This window comes from Schistocerca cancellata, chromosome 1 (assembly GCF_023864275.1).
Source record: "Schistocerca cancellata isolate TAMUIC-IGC-003103 chromosome 1, iqSchCanc2.1, whole genome shotgun sequence".
Lineage (NCBI taxonomy): Eukaryota > Metazoa > Arthropoda > Insecta > Orthoptera > Acrididae > Schistocerca > Schistocerca cancellata.
Window position 1 is genome coordinate 1,109,023,943 of NC_064626.1, and position 12,497 is coordinate 1,109,036,439.

The window sequence follows — 12,497 nt, forward strand, 5'->3', positions numbered from 1 at the left end:
GTAAGCTATAGGGTCAGTATTGCTTCATATGTACCTACATTTCTCCAAAATCCAAACCTATCTTCCTCAGATCAGCTTTTTCCATTCTTCTGTAGAAAATTCATGTTAGTATTTTGCTTACCATGACTTATTAAACTGATAGTTAAGTAATTTTCACTCCTGTCAGCACCTTCTTTCTTTGGAATGGGAATTATTATATTCTTCTTGAAGTCTGAGGATATTTCACTTGTCTCATACATCTTGCATACCAGATGGAATAGTTTTGTCATATTATCTACTCCTGATTCTTTGAACTGATACAGGTCCCATTTCCTTAATTTCCTACCTTTTTTGCAATTTTTTCAGCTGTAATCTACAGTTCATAACCAATGCATTGTGGTCAGAGTCCACATCTGTCCCTGGAAATGCCTTAAAAATTTAAATCTGGTTTCAAGATCTCTGTCTTACCATTACATAATCAGTCTAAGACCGTCTGGTGTCTCCAGGTCTCTTCAACATATGCAGTCTTCTTTCACGATTTTATGCTCTGTGCAAAATTCTTCTAGGTGGCCTCTTTCATTCCTCTCCGCCCCCCCCCCCCCCCCCCAGTCCATATTCACTTAATATTTTTTTCTTCTCTTCCTTTTCCTGCTATTGGATTCCAGTCCACCATCACAATTAAATTTTCATCTCCCTTAACTATCTGAATAATTTCTTTTATTGCCTCATACATTTCTTCAATTTCATCATCATCATCATCATCATCTACAGAGATAGTTGGCATATAAACCTGTACTGTTGTCGTGGTTGTTGGCTTTGTGTCTATCTTTGCTACAATTGTACATTCACTGGGCTGTTTGTAGTAGGTTAAATGCATTCCTATATTCTTCTTCATTATCAAACCTACTCCTGCATTACCCCTATTTGATTTTTTATATATAACCCTGATTTCACCTGAGAAGTCCAAACATGAATGGAATGGGAAGAAACCATGTTGACAATATTTGTATCTGCAGGTGGAACTATTCAGGAGGATGTCATCATCCTTTGAAACCGAACTTTGCTAATTCCCACTATATCTAACTTAAGCTTATCCATTTTCCTTTTTAAATTTTTTAATCTACCTGTGCAATTAAGGGATCTAACATTCCATGCTCCAATCTGTAGAACATTAATTTTGTTCCTCTTGATGATGACATCCTCCTGAAAAGTCCCCACCTGGAGGTACGAATATTATCAACATGGTTTCTTCCTATTCCATTCAGGTTTGGACTGCATGAAGAATAACTGTTTGAATGCATCTATGAATGAATGCAGTAATTATTCTAATCTTATCTTCATGCTTCCTATGAGAGTGATACAAAGGGGGTTTGTAGAAAATTTCTAGAGTAATCATTTAAAGCCAGTTCCTGAAACTTTGTTAACAGAATTTCTTGGGATAGTTTACGTCTATCTTTAAGAGTCTTCCAATTCAGTTCATTCAGTATCTCTGTGATACTTTCCCATGTATTAAAGAAACCTGTGACCATTTGTGCTGCCCTTTTCTGTATGTATTAAATGTACCCTTTAGTCCTATCTGGTATGGGTTCCACACGCTTCAGCAACGTTCTAGAACCAGTCGCATGTGTGATTTGTAAGGAATCGCCTTTGTAGACTAATTGCACTTCTCCAGTATTCTACTTACCAATAAACTGAATGCTTTACCCCCCCCCCCCCCCCTCTCTCTCTCTCTCTCTCTCTCTCTCTCTCTCTCTCTCTGTGTGTGTGTGTGTGTGTGTGTGTGTGTGTGTGTGTGTGTGTGTGTGTGTGTGTGTGTGTGTGTGTGTGTCATTGCCTATCAGTCTATTGCTATTAAATTCCAGTAACAACAGTTAGGAGCATGTTCCCATGAAGCTTCCTCACATACTTGCAGTTCTCACACAATGGCATGGCATAGCATCGAATGATGACCAACAATGGTAATGAGGGAATTTCCCAAGTTGATGAAGCCCTATGGCTCACAGAAATTAAATTGTAGCTCAGCTTGGAATAATGGTTAGAAAGTGAGGTGACAATTCGAAATTTCATTTGCAACCTTGAATACTAGTAATCTAAAACTTGCCATCAGATGCAATGAAAATTGGTTCAGAGAAATTTGGAATTTTAACTTGGAAATATTTTGTTGAAACAAAGTCACTATCCTGCACAAGTAATTCTTCCTGTAAAATGTACCACACTTTCACACTTTTCCTTCCAACATGCCTGTAGAGCCAGTGACTGTCATGCACTTCTGATGACTAGTCGTCAAATGCAGTGTTGTGATCTTCTCAGTATTTATTGTGAGTAGTTGCTGTTAAGTGATATCTTTCACATGAATCATCTTCAGGAAAACCATACTTGAATACAGTTGCCATTGTTGACACTGAAGCGGGAGTCTGCTACCAACTTTTGCTGGCAGTAAACTGTCAATACCAAATAATTTCCATTTTATCCATTTGAAAGAATGCACAGCATGACTACTTTAAGAAGCTACACAAGTAAAACTGCTTGTGAGATCAAATGACACATCACTCACATTATTGTGCAACATGTTGCTATCAAAAGATAAGAGATATTCTTTGCATAATAACTTCTTTTAACCATGCTAAGAACATCTCAGGAAAATAAGCTTTTGGCTGGGTACGAACACGATGAATCTGGGTTTCCTGAGTTCTCTTTAACTGTGAGCTTTGTACATGTTTCAGTGATCACCATGTGGCACAGTGGTGGAATGTTGTGTGTCAAAATGACCTAAAATGGACAGCAAGAAATCTGAAGTGGCAACTTTCCAAAATTCTTGCAATACTCCATTTGACCAGTAGAGCACAAAGATTGAGTTATATGCTACATTTTGCTTGTCCTCTAATGTTGCAACTTCCATGTATCAGTTACAATGGATGTTAAATAGATTGGAGGAGTGGACTACATGCTCAAGATTCAAATACTTGGCAGAGAAAGTGGGGATCCACTACCCACATATGTAACCCACCTGCACTGATACTGAGGGACAGAATTTTAAGTGTCAGAGGTATGGTGAGGTTACTGGGCCAAATTTTTGACAAAAAGCTCATATGGCTACCACATTTGAGAGACTTTAAAGGACTGTCTCTCAAAGCAATTGACATTTGCAAGTGCCTTAGTCATAGATATTGGGGAGCCAACAGAATGTACTTACCTGTTCTATAGACTTTTGTTCAAGGTAGTCTTATTATGGATGACAGTTGTATAGATAAGCAAGACTTTCATATTAAGGACCTTAGATGCCATCCACAATGGAGGTTAAATCTAGCAACGGTTGCCTGTAGGATCAGTCCCATTTCCTGCTTTTGTGGTGAGGCTGGTAATTATCTATCCACTGGTAACTACACATGGGCCATCAGGCATATAGATTGTTAGCTGATCAACAGTCAATGGTATTCCACTTTGTTGAGTGGCCATCTATGAAACTGGCTTTTGCAGACTGCCCACAACAAGCAAAGCCATTTGGATTCCATCTGACACCAGGCCTAATGCTCTTGGGTTGTAGTCATTACTCACACAGGCTGCTTTTGAGGCCCAATATTACTCTGAAAGTACCAACATTCAGGAAATATGGTACTGCAGACTATGTTTTTAAAACTGTATTTCACAATATTTTAAACCGATTCTGCAGATACATGCATCTATGTTGATAGGTCTGAGCAGGGTAAAAATAGGCTATTCTGCTGTCAAGATCAGCTTACCAAATGAATTCATTGTGTACTCGTATGATACGATATACAGATAATATAGAGGCTTGGAGCAGATGAGATCTATCTGAGCTACAAAGTTCCTTGTCTGTTCTGACTCCCTGCATGTCCCCAGGACATCCAGGACATGCTCTTTTGCCTACGGCACGAGAGGACATTCTGCCATGTTAGGCTTTAGAGAAATGAGTTGGTGGATGCAGCAGCCAAGGTGTCTAACCAACAGTGTCTCCCTCTGTATGCTGTGGTATTGTGGCTGAGGCAAAAGCTCATGTGTTGTTGGGAGGAAAGGAGGCTGGAAGTTAAAGGTAACAAATAGCACTTGGTGAAGTCAACCACTCAATTGTAGTGGAGCTCCTTCCAATCACAGAACTGCAATGGAGTGGTATTAACACACTTTCGTATCAAACACATTCTCCTGATGAGTGGGTTTGTTATCTAGAAAGATGACTCAGCAGTATACAGTGTTTATGATTTAGCACCAGCTGTGTGTCACACATTAGTTAATTTTATTTTAGTTGCTAACAGGAGGCAGTCCTCCATTCTCCTATGGACCTGGATTCTATATTAGGTGACAACTGATAGATGGTAGACTGAAATATAACCTCTTGACAATATATTAACTCTAATCTTTCTTGATAAAATCTTCTCGGGTTGACAGCAGAGTCAGTGTGTTGTTTTGCAGCAACGTTTCAGCAAGTTTCTTACTTGCCATCTTCAGGCGATGTGTCGGGTTCATCCAGAGCTTTTGGGCATCCAGATCTTTATAGCTGCTGGACCACAGGCTTCTCTGCATCCTCGGCACCGGTCAGGCCAATCGGGCGCGAGCAGAATTGGCGCGGCAGCGCGTGGTGGGAGGGGAGCTGTGGGCATCGGGTCCTGGCTCAGTGTGGCCTGTTTATTCCATCTGCCACCACCGACCTGTCTCCATCGGTGCGCTCTCATCTCCTTCGTGATAATGTGGAACACAGCTCCTCCTCCCCCCCCTCCCCCCCCCCCCCCCCCCCCCCACCACCACCACCACGCACCCCCGCACCGATTCCGCTCACGCCTGGTTGGACCGACCGGCGCCGAGGATGCAGAGAAGCCCGTGGTCCAGTGGCTATAAAGATCCAGACGAGAGATGAACTCGACACTTTGCCTGAAGATGGCCAATAAGAAACTTGCTGAAACGTTACTGGAAAACAACATATTGACTCAGCTGTCAACCCGAGAAGCTTTTATCGTCGAGATTCGCCAAGAAAGCTTGCATTCTCATCTAATCTTCCTTTTTTGAAATATAACATTCTTCCAATACATATAATTTAAATATAGTATGTTGCCATTGCCATGCAACTAGTCATTGAAACTGTAGTAATATTGTCAATCAAATAAAAAAAGTCAAAAATTTAATATGATAATTGAAACTTCTGTATGTAGTTGAAATTCAGCCATATTAGAATGATTGTGTGAACGTACTATAAAATATGATGGGAACTGGACTGAAGATAGGTTCAGTTGAATTTCCTCCATGCTCTTCACATAAAATGTGCCTAGAGTTAAACTTATGATGCTGCCTAACAAGCTGTCCTAGCAGTGATCTGAGAAGAGAATGTTATTGCTTATATTGCAACTCCAGTGAATTTGGACACTGGTACTGATCATTTTGGGCATCTGCAGTAATTGTGGAAATAGTTCATTAGTATTCATCATCTTATGTTTATATCAATTTAATATTTCATTTGGACTTTGTACTTTCTGTTCTTGAAATGCCATGTGTATTTGTTTACACCCTTTGTGTATTATATGTGATTTACTTTCAGTATATAAACTTGCACATTTTCAAATATCCACCTCCTTTTAAGGTACTTAGAAGACCTAGCAATGATGGGAGGTGGCATGAATAATATGAAACTGCTTGAGGGTCTCACAATAGCAGCTGAGACATTGGTCGGTGAAGTGATATTCTTTTCCATATCAGGTAACTGTCATTTCAGGTAACTGTTGTCACAATAATGATAGATGTGTCATTCCTGGAATTAGCATTTTCCTGTCATGAAACAGACATTGTATGGAAAATGCTCTTTAACTCACTGGATTGTGTGCACAGTTATTACAGTAACATATGATTTTATCATTCTCATTTGCTATGTGTGGAAATGTATTTGAAATTTCTTCTTCATAAAGTTTCAGACTTGAGTATCTTCAAGGGACAATTACAGGACACAAGAACTGTGAGAAACAAACTACCTGGACCTATTAATCACCTATTAGTATATTTCCTACATCTATACTATGCTCCACAGGTCATTTTATGGAGTGTGGTAGAGGGTTCTTTGTGCACCAATGTCGCTGTCCCCCTTTCTTGTTCCTGTCGTAAATGGTGCATGAGAAGAATAATTTTTTGGATCAGCATCATCCAAACATGGAGAAACTAAAAAATTTTGGAAAACTCTGTGTGAGCTTGAACCTCTTTATTTTACCTTCTTAGTCTTTTTATGACACACAGATAGGAGGAAGCAATGTATTGGTTGACTGTTCTAGGAATGTACAATCATGAAATATTAACAGTATGGTGATTGCATGTTGTATTGAACCTGAGATGAGATTCACTGCTCTTCTTTGAACCTTCTCTATTTGCTCTACAGATCCTATCTGGCAGGAGTCCTAGACTGATAAGGCACTTGCAGATATTGAGTGAACTACTTCACAGGTAGACTACACATCCTGAAGCTTGTTCCCTGAATCTCATTCTGACATCTGCCATTGCTAGAATTAGTTTTATGCGATCCTTTCACTTTAAATCACTCTTTATACACATTCCCACATACATTTAATTGATGTGACTATTTCCAGTGATTGTTCAACAATTGTGTAATTGTACATTGATAGTTATTTCTGCCCATTTAGGCACAGTGTGTCACAGTGTTTATTATGAGGGTCAGCTGTCAATCCCTGCACAAAGAGTCAATAATCTGTAGGTCTTCCTATATTGTGCTTCATTTTCTAGTGTTGTGACTTCTTTGTATACTGCAGCAGGTCGGGGGTGCAATGACAGCTACAAGGGGATGGGAGAGCCATTCTTTAGTTGTCAGGATACCGGTCTCTCCCAACTGGGGCACTGTGGGTTCTTTTGATGGATTTGGAGACAGGAAGGGCATTGTAATAAGCTGTAGAAACATAATCTGTGAACATAAATAGTTCTCTATTACCATATTTGCAGGAATATAGGACAATTTTTTCCTGAAATATTGCTTTGAAAAATCATGGTGTAGCCGATAACAAAGATTTTTTGTGCTCAGATCATAAATTATCAATTCCAAAATGGCGTACATGTGTGTTGTGGGTTGAAATTAATACCATCACAAGCTACTGCTTTTACAGTAATACCAACTGTAAAGCTTCCTCCCTCATGGAGGTTTCTCAGATTAAAAATCACATACGGTGGCAATTTTCAGTAGAAAAGGAGAGAAGTAAAAATGCTGTAGGTGCATTGGTGGAATAGAGGGCTGTGTAGTGCTGGAGTGGGAACAGGAAAGTAGGTATGTGAAGGACAATGACTAACAAAGGTTGAGGCCAGGAGGGCTAAAGAAATGTAGGATATATTGCAGGGAGGGTTACCACCTGTGCAATTAACAAAAGCTGGTGTTATTAGGAAGGATACAGGTGGCATAGGCTGTGAAGCAGCCATTAAAATGAAGAACATTGTGTTGGGCAGCATGCTCAGTGACCATGTGGTCCAACTGTTTCTTGGCCACAGTTTGTTGGTGGCCACTCATGTGGACACAGCCTGTTTGTTGTCATGCCAAAGTAGAATGCAGCACAGTGATTGCAGCTCAGCTTGTAGATCACATGACTAGTTTCATAGGTAGCCCTGCCTTTGAGGGGACAGGCAATGCTTGTGACCAGACTGGAATAGCTGGTGGTAGGAGGATGTATGGGACAGGTCTTGCATCTAGGTCTGCTACAGGGATGTGAGCCATGAGGCAAGGGGTTGTGAGCAATGGTTGTGTAGGGGTGGACAAGGATATAGTGTAGGTTTGTTGGGTGGTGAGACACCATTGTGGCAGCTGTGGGAAGGATAGTGGATAGGAATGTCATACATTGTTGAAAGCCTTTTCTAAATCAATGAAGACTATAAACTGTGGTTTATTAGTTCTGAGAATTTTTTTCACACAGTATTATTGCTGCTCTATCTTCCCTGACTTCAAATTGATCTTCAGCAAAGTTGTGATTAATTTTATTTGATATTCTGTTGCTTATGATCTTCCTAAGTATCTTGGAGGTATGGCTTATGATCTTAGGGTCTGATAGTCTTTGCACTAGTCTGATGTTGTTTTTTTGCTACTGACACAAGGACTGATCTTTTGAGATCTTCAGGGCTTTCTCATTTTTCATACCTCTCTCCGATGAACTCGTACAGAAAACTTTTTGTTTTGTCATCTGGTGCTTGGAGCATTGTAACCAGGAGATTTTTTTTAGATTTAGTTTTCCACCACTTTATTGAATTCTTCTCTGAGTATTTTTGGTCCAAGTTCATCCTGTGATACATCTTTGCCTTTTCCATTAACTCATCCTCCATCCTAGGTCTGCCACACAACTTCCCTATGTATTACTTCCAGTCTTCTGTTAAACCATTATTGTCTACTGCCAATTATAACAGATTCTTCAGTCACTTCTTAACCACAAGTATTTTCCCTGAGGGCTAGAAACAGGGACTGGTTAAGCCACTACCAAAAGAGATGTTGCCACAGTACCCCCTGATTACTGACCTATTTATATTCTTCCTGCACTGTTCAAGGCCTTAGAATATATAATCCATGACCAGCTAACAAACTACCTAACCACAAACAACATACTAGATGAATACAAATCAGGTTTCTGTAAACACTACAGCACAACATCTGCCTTAATAATGGTAACAGATGACCTGAAGCTGGTCGTGGATGCACAAGAGGCAACTATCATGTATGTCTTAGACTTCATCAAAGCCTTTGACACTGTTGACTTTGACATTTTACTTGCCTAACTTACATACCTAAATTTCTTGCCAAGTGCAGTGTGATGGTTTCACTCAGACCTGACATCTCACCACCAATGCATCATGTCTGGCATTATGAAGTCATAATGGAGCCAAATAGTATCATGTGTCCCCTGGGGTCTGGTATTAGGTCCTATACTCTTTTCGCTGTATGTCGATGATATGCTATCAGTTTTGTCTTGCTGTAAATACTACATGCACGCTGATCATCTCCAATTGTATCTAAGTACAAAGCAAATAAACATTAAGACAGCTATCTATAATCTCAGTGCTGACCAGTTTGCACTCTCAAAATGCTTAAAGCTCAATCCGTCCAAAACCCAAGTGGTACTGATTGATCATTCAAGGCCCATTAGCTTGAAATACTGTAAATCCCAACCATATTTAACCCTAAATGGTACAAATATCAACTCCTCTCCTTCATCAAAGAGTCTAGGAGTAATAATAGATGGAAATCTAAATTGGACTGACCATGTAACAGCAATGTGCAAGAAGGCATTAGCGTCTCCCATGACCTACACAAATATAAAAGCTACTCCCTCTTGACCTGAAAAAGAAAATTATACAAACACCTCCAATTATTGATAACAGTGATCTTTTCCTGCAAGGCTCACAGCACCTGGAACTGATTATGAATGTGTGTGTGTTCGTTATGTTTGTGACGTTCATTACTTTGACTAAATTTCACCATCATATGCACAGCTATCCTGGCTGTTTAAAACTAATACAGAGATTCCCATGTCCTCTGACCTCTCTACAGTCTTAACATACACTGTCAATCTCCTCAACCTTAACACTCTCTTCTGTACGACACACCAGAGCAAAATCCTTTCTGTTTTACACCATCATTCAGCCACTTTCTCAAAGTCCTTAAGTCCTTCTCAGAAGCTGGAACCCAACTCTGGAATAATCTCCCCCCCCCCCTCCCCCCCACTTTACATTAGAGAGCTGAATAAAATCTCCAGCTTCAGGAGACAATTAAGCAACAATAATGACTACCAATGCTCGTGTACACACTCATTACCACTGCATATCCTTCTTTCCAACCATATCTTCCTCATTTCCCAGTATCAGCTTTAAATGACGACTCTAGGAATGTACTACGTATCGCTTGCATAGGGATCAATAAGATAAGGAAAGAATAATTAGTGCCTGCACAGAGGCATTCAATCAATCATTCTTTCCATGCTCCATGTGTGAATGGAACAGGAAGAAACCCTAATAACTGGCACAATGAGACGTATCCTCTGCCATGCACCTCATGGTGGTTTGCAGAGTATTGTCACATCGAGTCTTATAATGAACTTGGTTGTTGTTATTGTCTCTCTCTCTCTCTCTCTCTTTTTTTAAATAATGTTATCAGTTTGGTATCGGCCTGTATCCTCTGACACAATATACGTGTATCTCATCCTTTTCTTCGGTTGGAGCAGTAAATTGGTAATTGTCATTTTCTGCTTTTTCGCAAAAATCAGCCAGCCACTCTTCTGTTATTTCTTTTCCCCAGCCCAAAATTCCCAGCAATATTTTTGTCTGGATTCTTTGCAACTACTGCATTTCAGTATCCAATGACAATAACCTTCTCCTTTTCATTTACAAGGTCAAAACTGCATCTGCTTGTTCATTTATTTCTTCAGTTTCTTCATTTGAGTGTCCCACAGTTGGCATGTAAACCTGAATAACAATTAAATCAAATGAATATTTTTACCAAGCTTTTTCTGTCACTATTCTGCAAATAATTTTTTACTCATTTCCCAAACTCTTTAGTAAGAATTATTCCTACTCTTAGCTGCTGGTAAATCTTTCAGAATGTGAGATTGTGGTCCAAGAAACTTTTCTGTTCCTGATACAGGACTGCACTGGACATTCTCAGATCCAATCATATCCACAACTAAAGAGAGGTGTCTTTAAAAGTCTTGTCAATAGAGCCAAATGGATAGGCACATTGGAACACCTGGACGCTGAAATAAAACATCTGAAGCAAGCCTTCAAGAAAAATGGATACTCGGGGAAAGAGGTAGAGAGAATATTGAGATCAAGGAACAGAATAGTGAAGGACAAGGATGAACCATGACAATGGAAGAATACAGTTTCCCTCCCTTTTGTTAAAAAAGTAATGGATCAGATTGGTAAGATTTTACAGAAACATGTCATCAGACCAGTCTTTAGACCAACAAAGAAAATAAGTCAAGTACTCCAATCCGTGAAGGATAAATGCCCTCCTCTTTCAACATGTGGTGTAAACAAAATTCTGTGTACTTGTGGTAAATTTTATATTGTAACTACCAAGAGCCAATTAGGAAAAATAGAGAAATCAGCTGTAGCAGATCATGCTCTTCAGTTAGGAAACCATGAAGTGAAGTTTTCTGAAATAGAAATGTTATGTACAACATTAAATTATCATCAACTACTATGTAGAGAAGCTATTGAAATTTATAAGCATCAGGATAATTTTAATAGGAAAGATAAGGCACTGAAACTTAGCGATGTATGGACAGTAGCTCTGCAGAATCACTTGACAATTTGATCTTTGACAAGACTACAGTAGATAGTTAAGTTTTATCTTTGGCAAGGATTGTCTCTGCTCATCATGTGTTACTTCGACCACACCCCCTTTTCTACAGTATATATGTTGCCCTTGGTTGTCCAACCAGTCAGTCGGCAAGACTCAGTGGAGGAGCACCTCTGTGGATGTCCAGCTCAGTCATGAATGAAACATCAGGGACAGAAGAGTTTCTTGTACCACAACCTCACATTCTGAAATGTTTCCCAGCAGCTATGTCATCCCATCATGATAGCCTTCATTCTATTCCTACTCTTGTTACTCTGTTTTAATCTCCAGAGTAAAATATACCATATTATCTCTCCAGATACCTCCTTTTGCAAGCCCTTTAATTTCAGTCATACCCATCAAATCAACTTGTAATTTCTTATTTTCTATTTTAGCACTTTATAGTTTTCCACAATAATGTAATGACCTCGTATTCCATGTACCAATCATATAATTTGATAGCCCCTTTCTTGGGGCTGTCCTATTGCCAAGAAATCTGATGGTGGAAGTATTTTGCTTCCAGAATATTTTTTTCCAGGGAAAACACTCATCTTTACTCCATTTGTTTGCTAGGGACTCTAATGAGATGGTTTCTCATTGCCTTCCTCACTGCAGGATATGACCAAATCACCATTTGACAGCTGCTTATTTCTGTTGCCACAATAAGCCATCATGTCATTACCATCATTGCCTTCATCCTGTACTGAACTAACTGCTTCCATAGTTCAGGTGAATGCTTATTTAGAAAGAGTATCATTCACCTTGACACAGCACTGCCATTACACATTGTGATATTTCTTGAGGTGATCTTTTCCAAGAATTACCTGTCACACTCTGTCACTGCTGCTGAATTGTCCACACAGCTTATTCATCACAATTCTCCACTTATTTTGCAGCTAACCACATTATCATATGACTATTCCAATATGCACAACTTGTGGCTGGTAGCATACAAATGCTACTATCTGCATTTAATAGTGCCAATATTTTTCCCTTTATGAAATTCAGACATAACATGTTGGGCCTTTGGGGGCAATTTCTACCCTAAAAAACTCAGATGAGGATTCCACACATTTTCTGATGCAGCAGTAATTATTTCCTGTGAGAAGTGCATGCATGACCTATTACAACAGTATTAACCTCTGTATAGAACTTACTAAGAAGGGTCCTACATTTCTCCGTCAGATAGCAGCCTTCAAGAAATCTG

General features: G+C 39.5%; 1 protein-coding gene across 3 annotated transcripts in view; it reads left to right on the forward strand.

Annotated features, from left to right (window-relative positions):
- Positions 1–12,497, forward strand: part of LOC126092057 (major facilitator superfamily domain-containing protein 6) — a 222,425-nt gene that overhangs the window by 187,815 nt on the left and 22,113 nt on the right. For all 3 annotated transcript variants that reach the window (XM_049907467.1, XM_049907484.1, XM_049907476.1), the window contains exon 7: positions 5,567–5,682. In XM_049907467.1, coding sequence (XP_049763424.1) covers positions 5,567–5,682 — 116 coding nt within the window. The remainder of the gene's footprint in view (positions 1–5,566; positions 5,683–12,497) is intronic.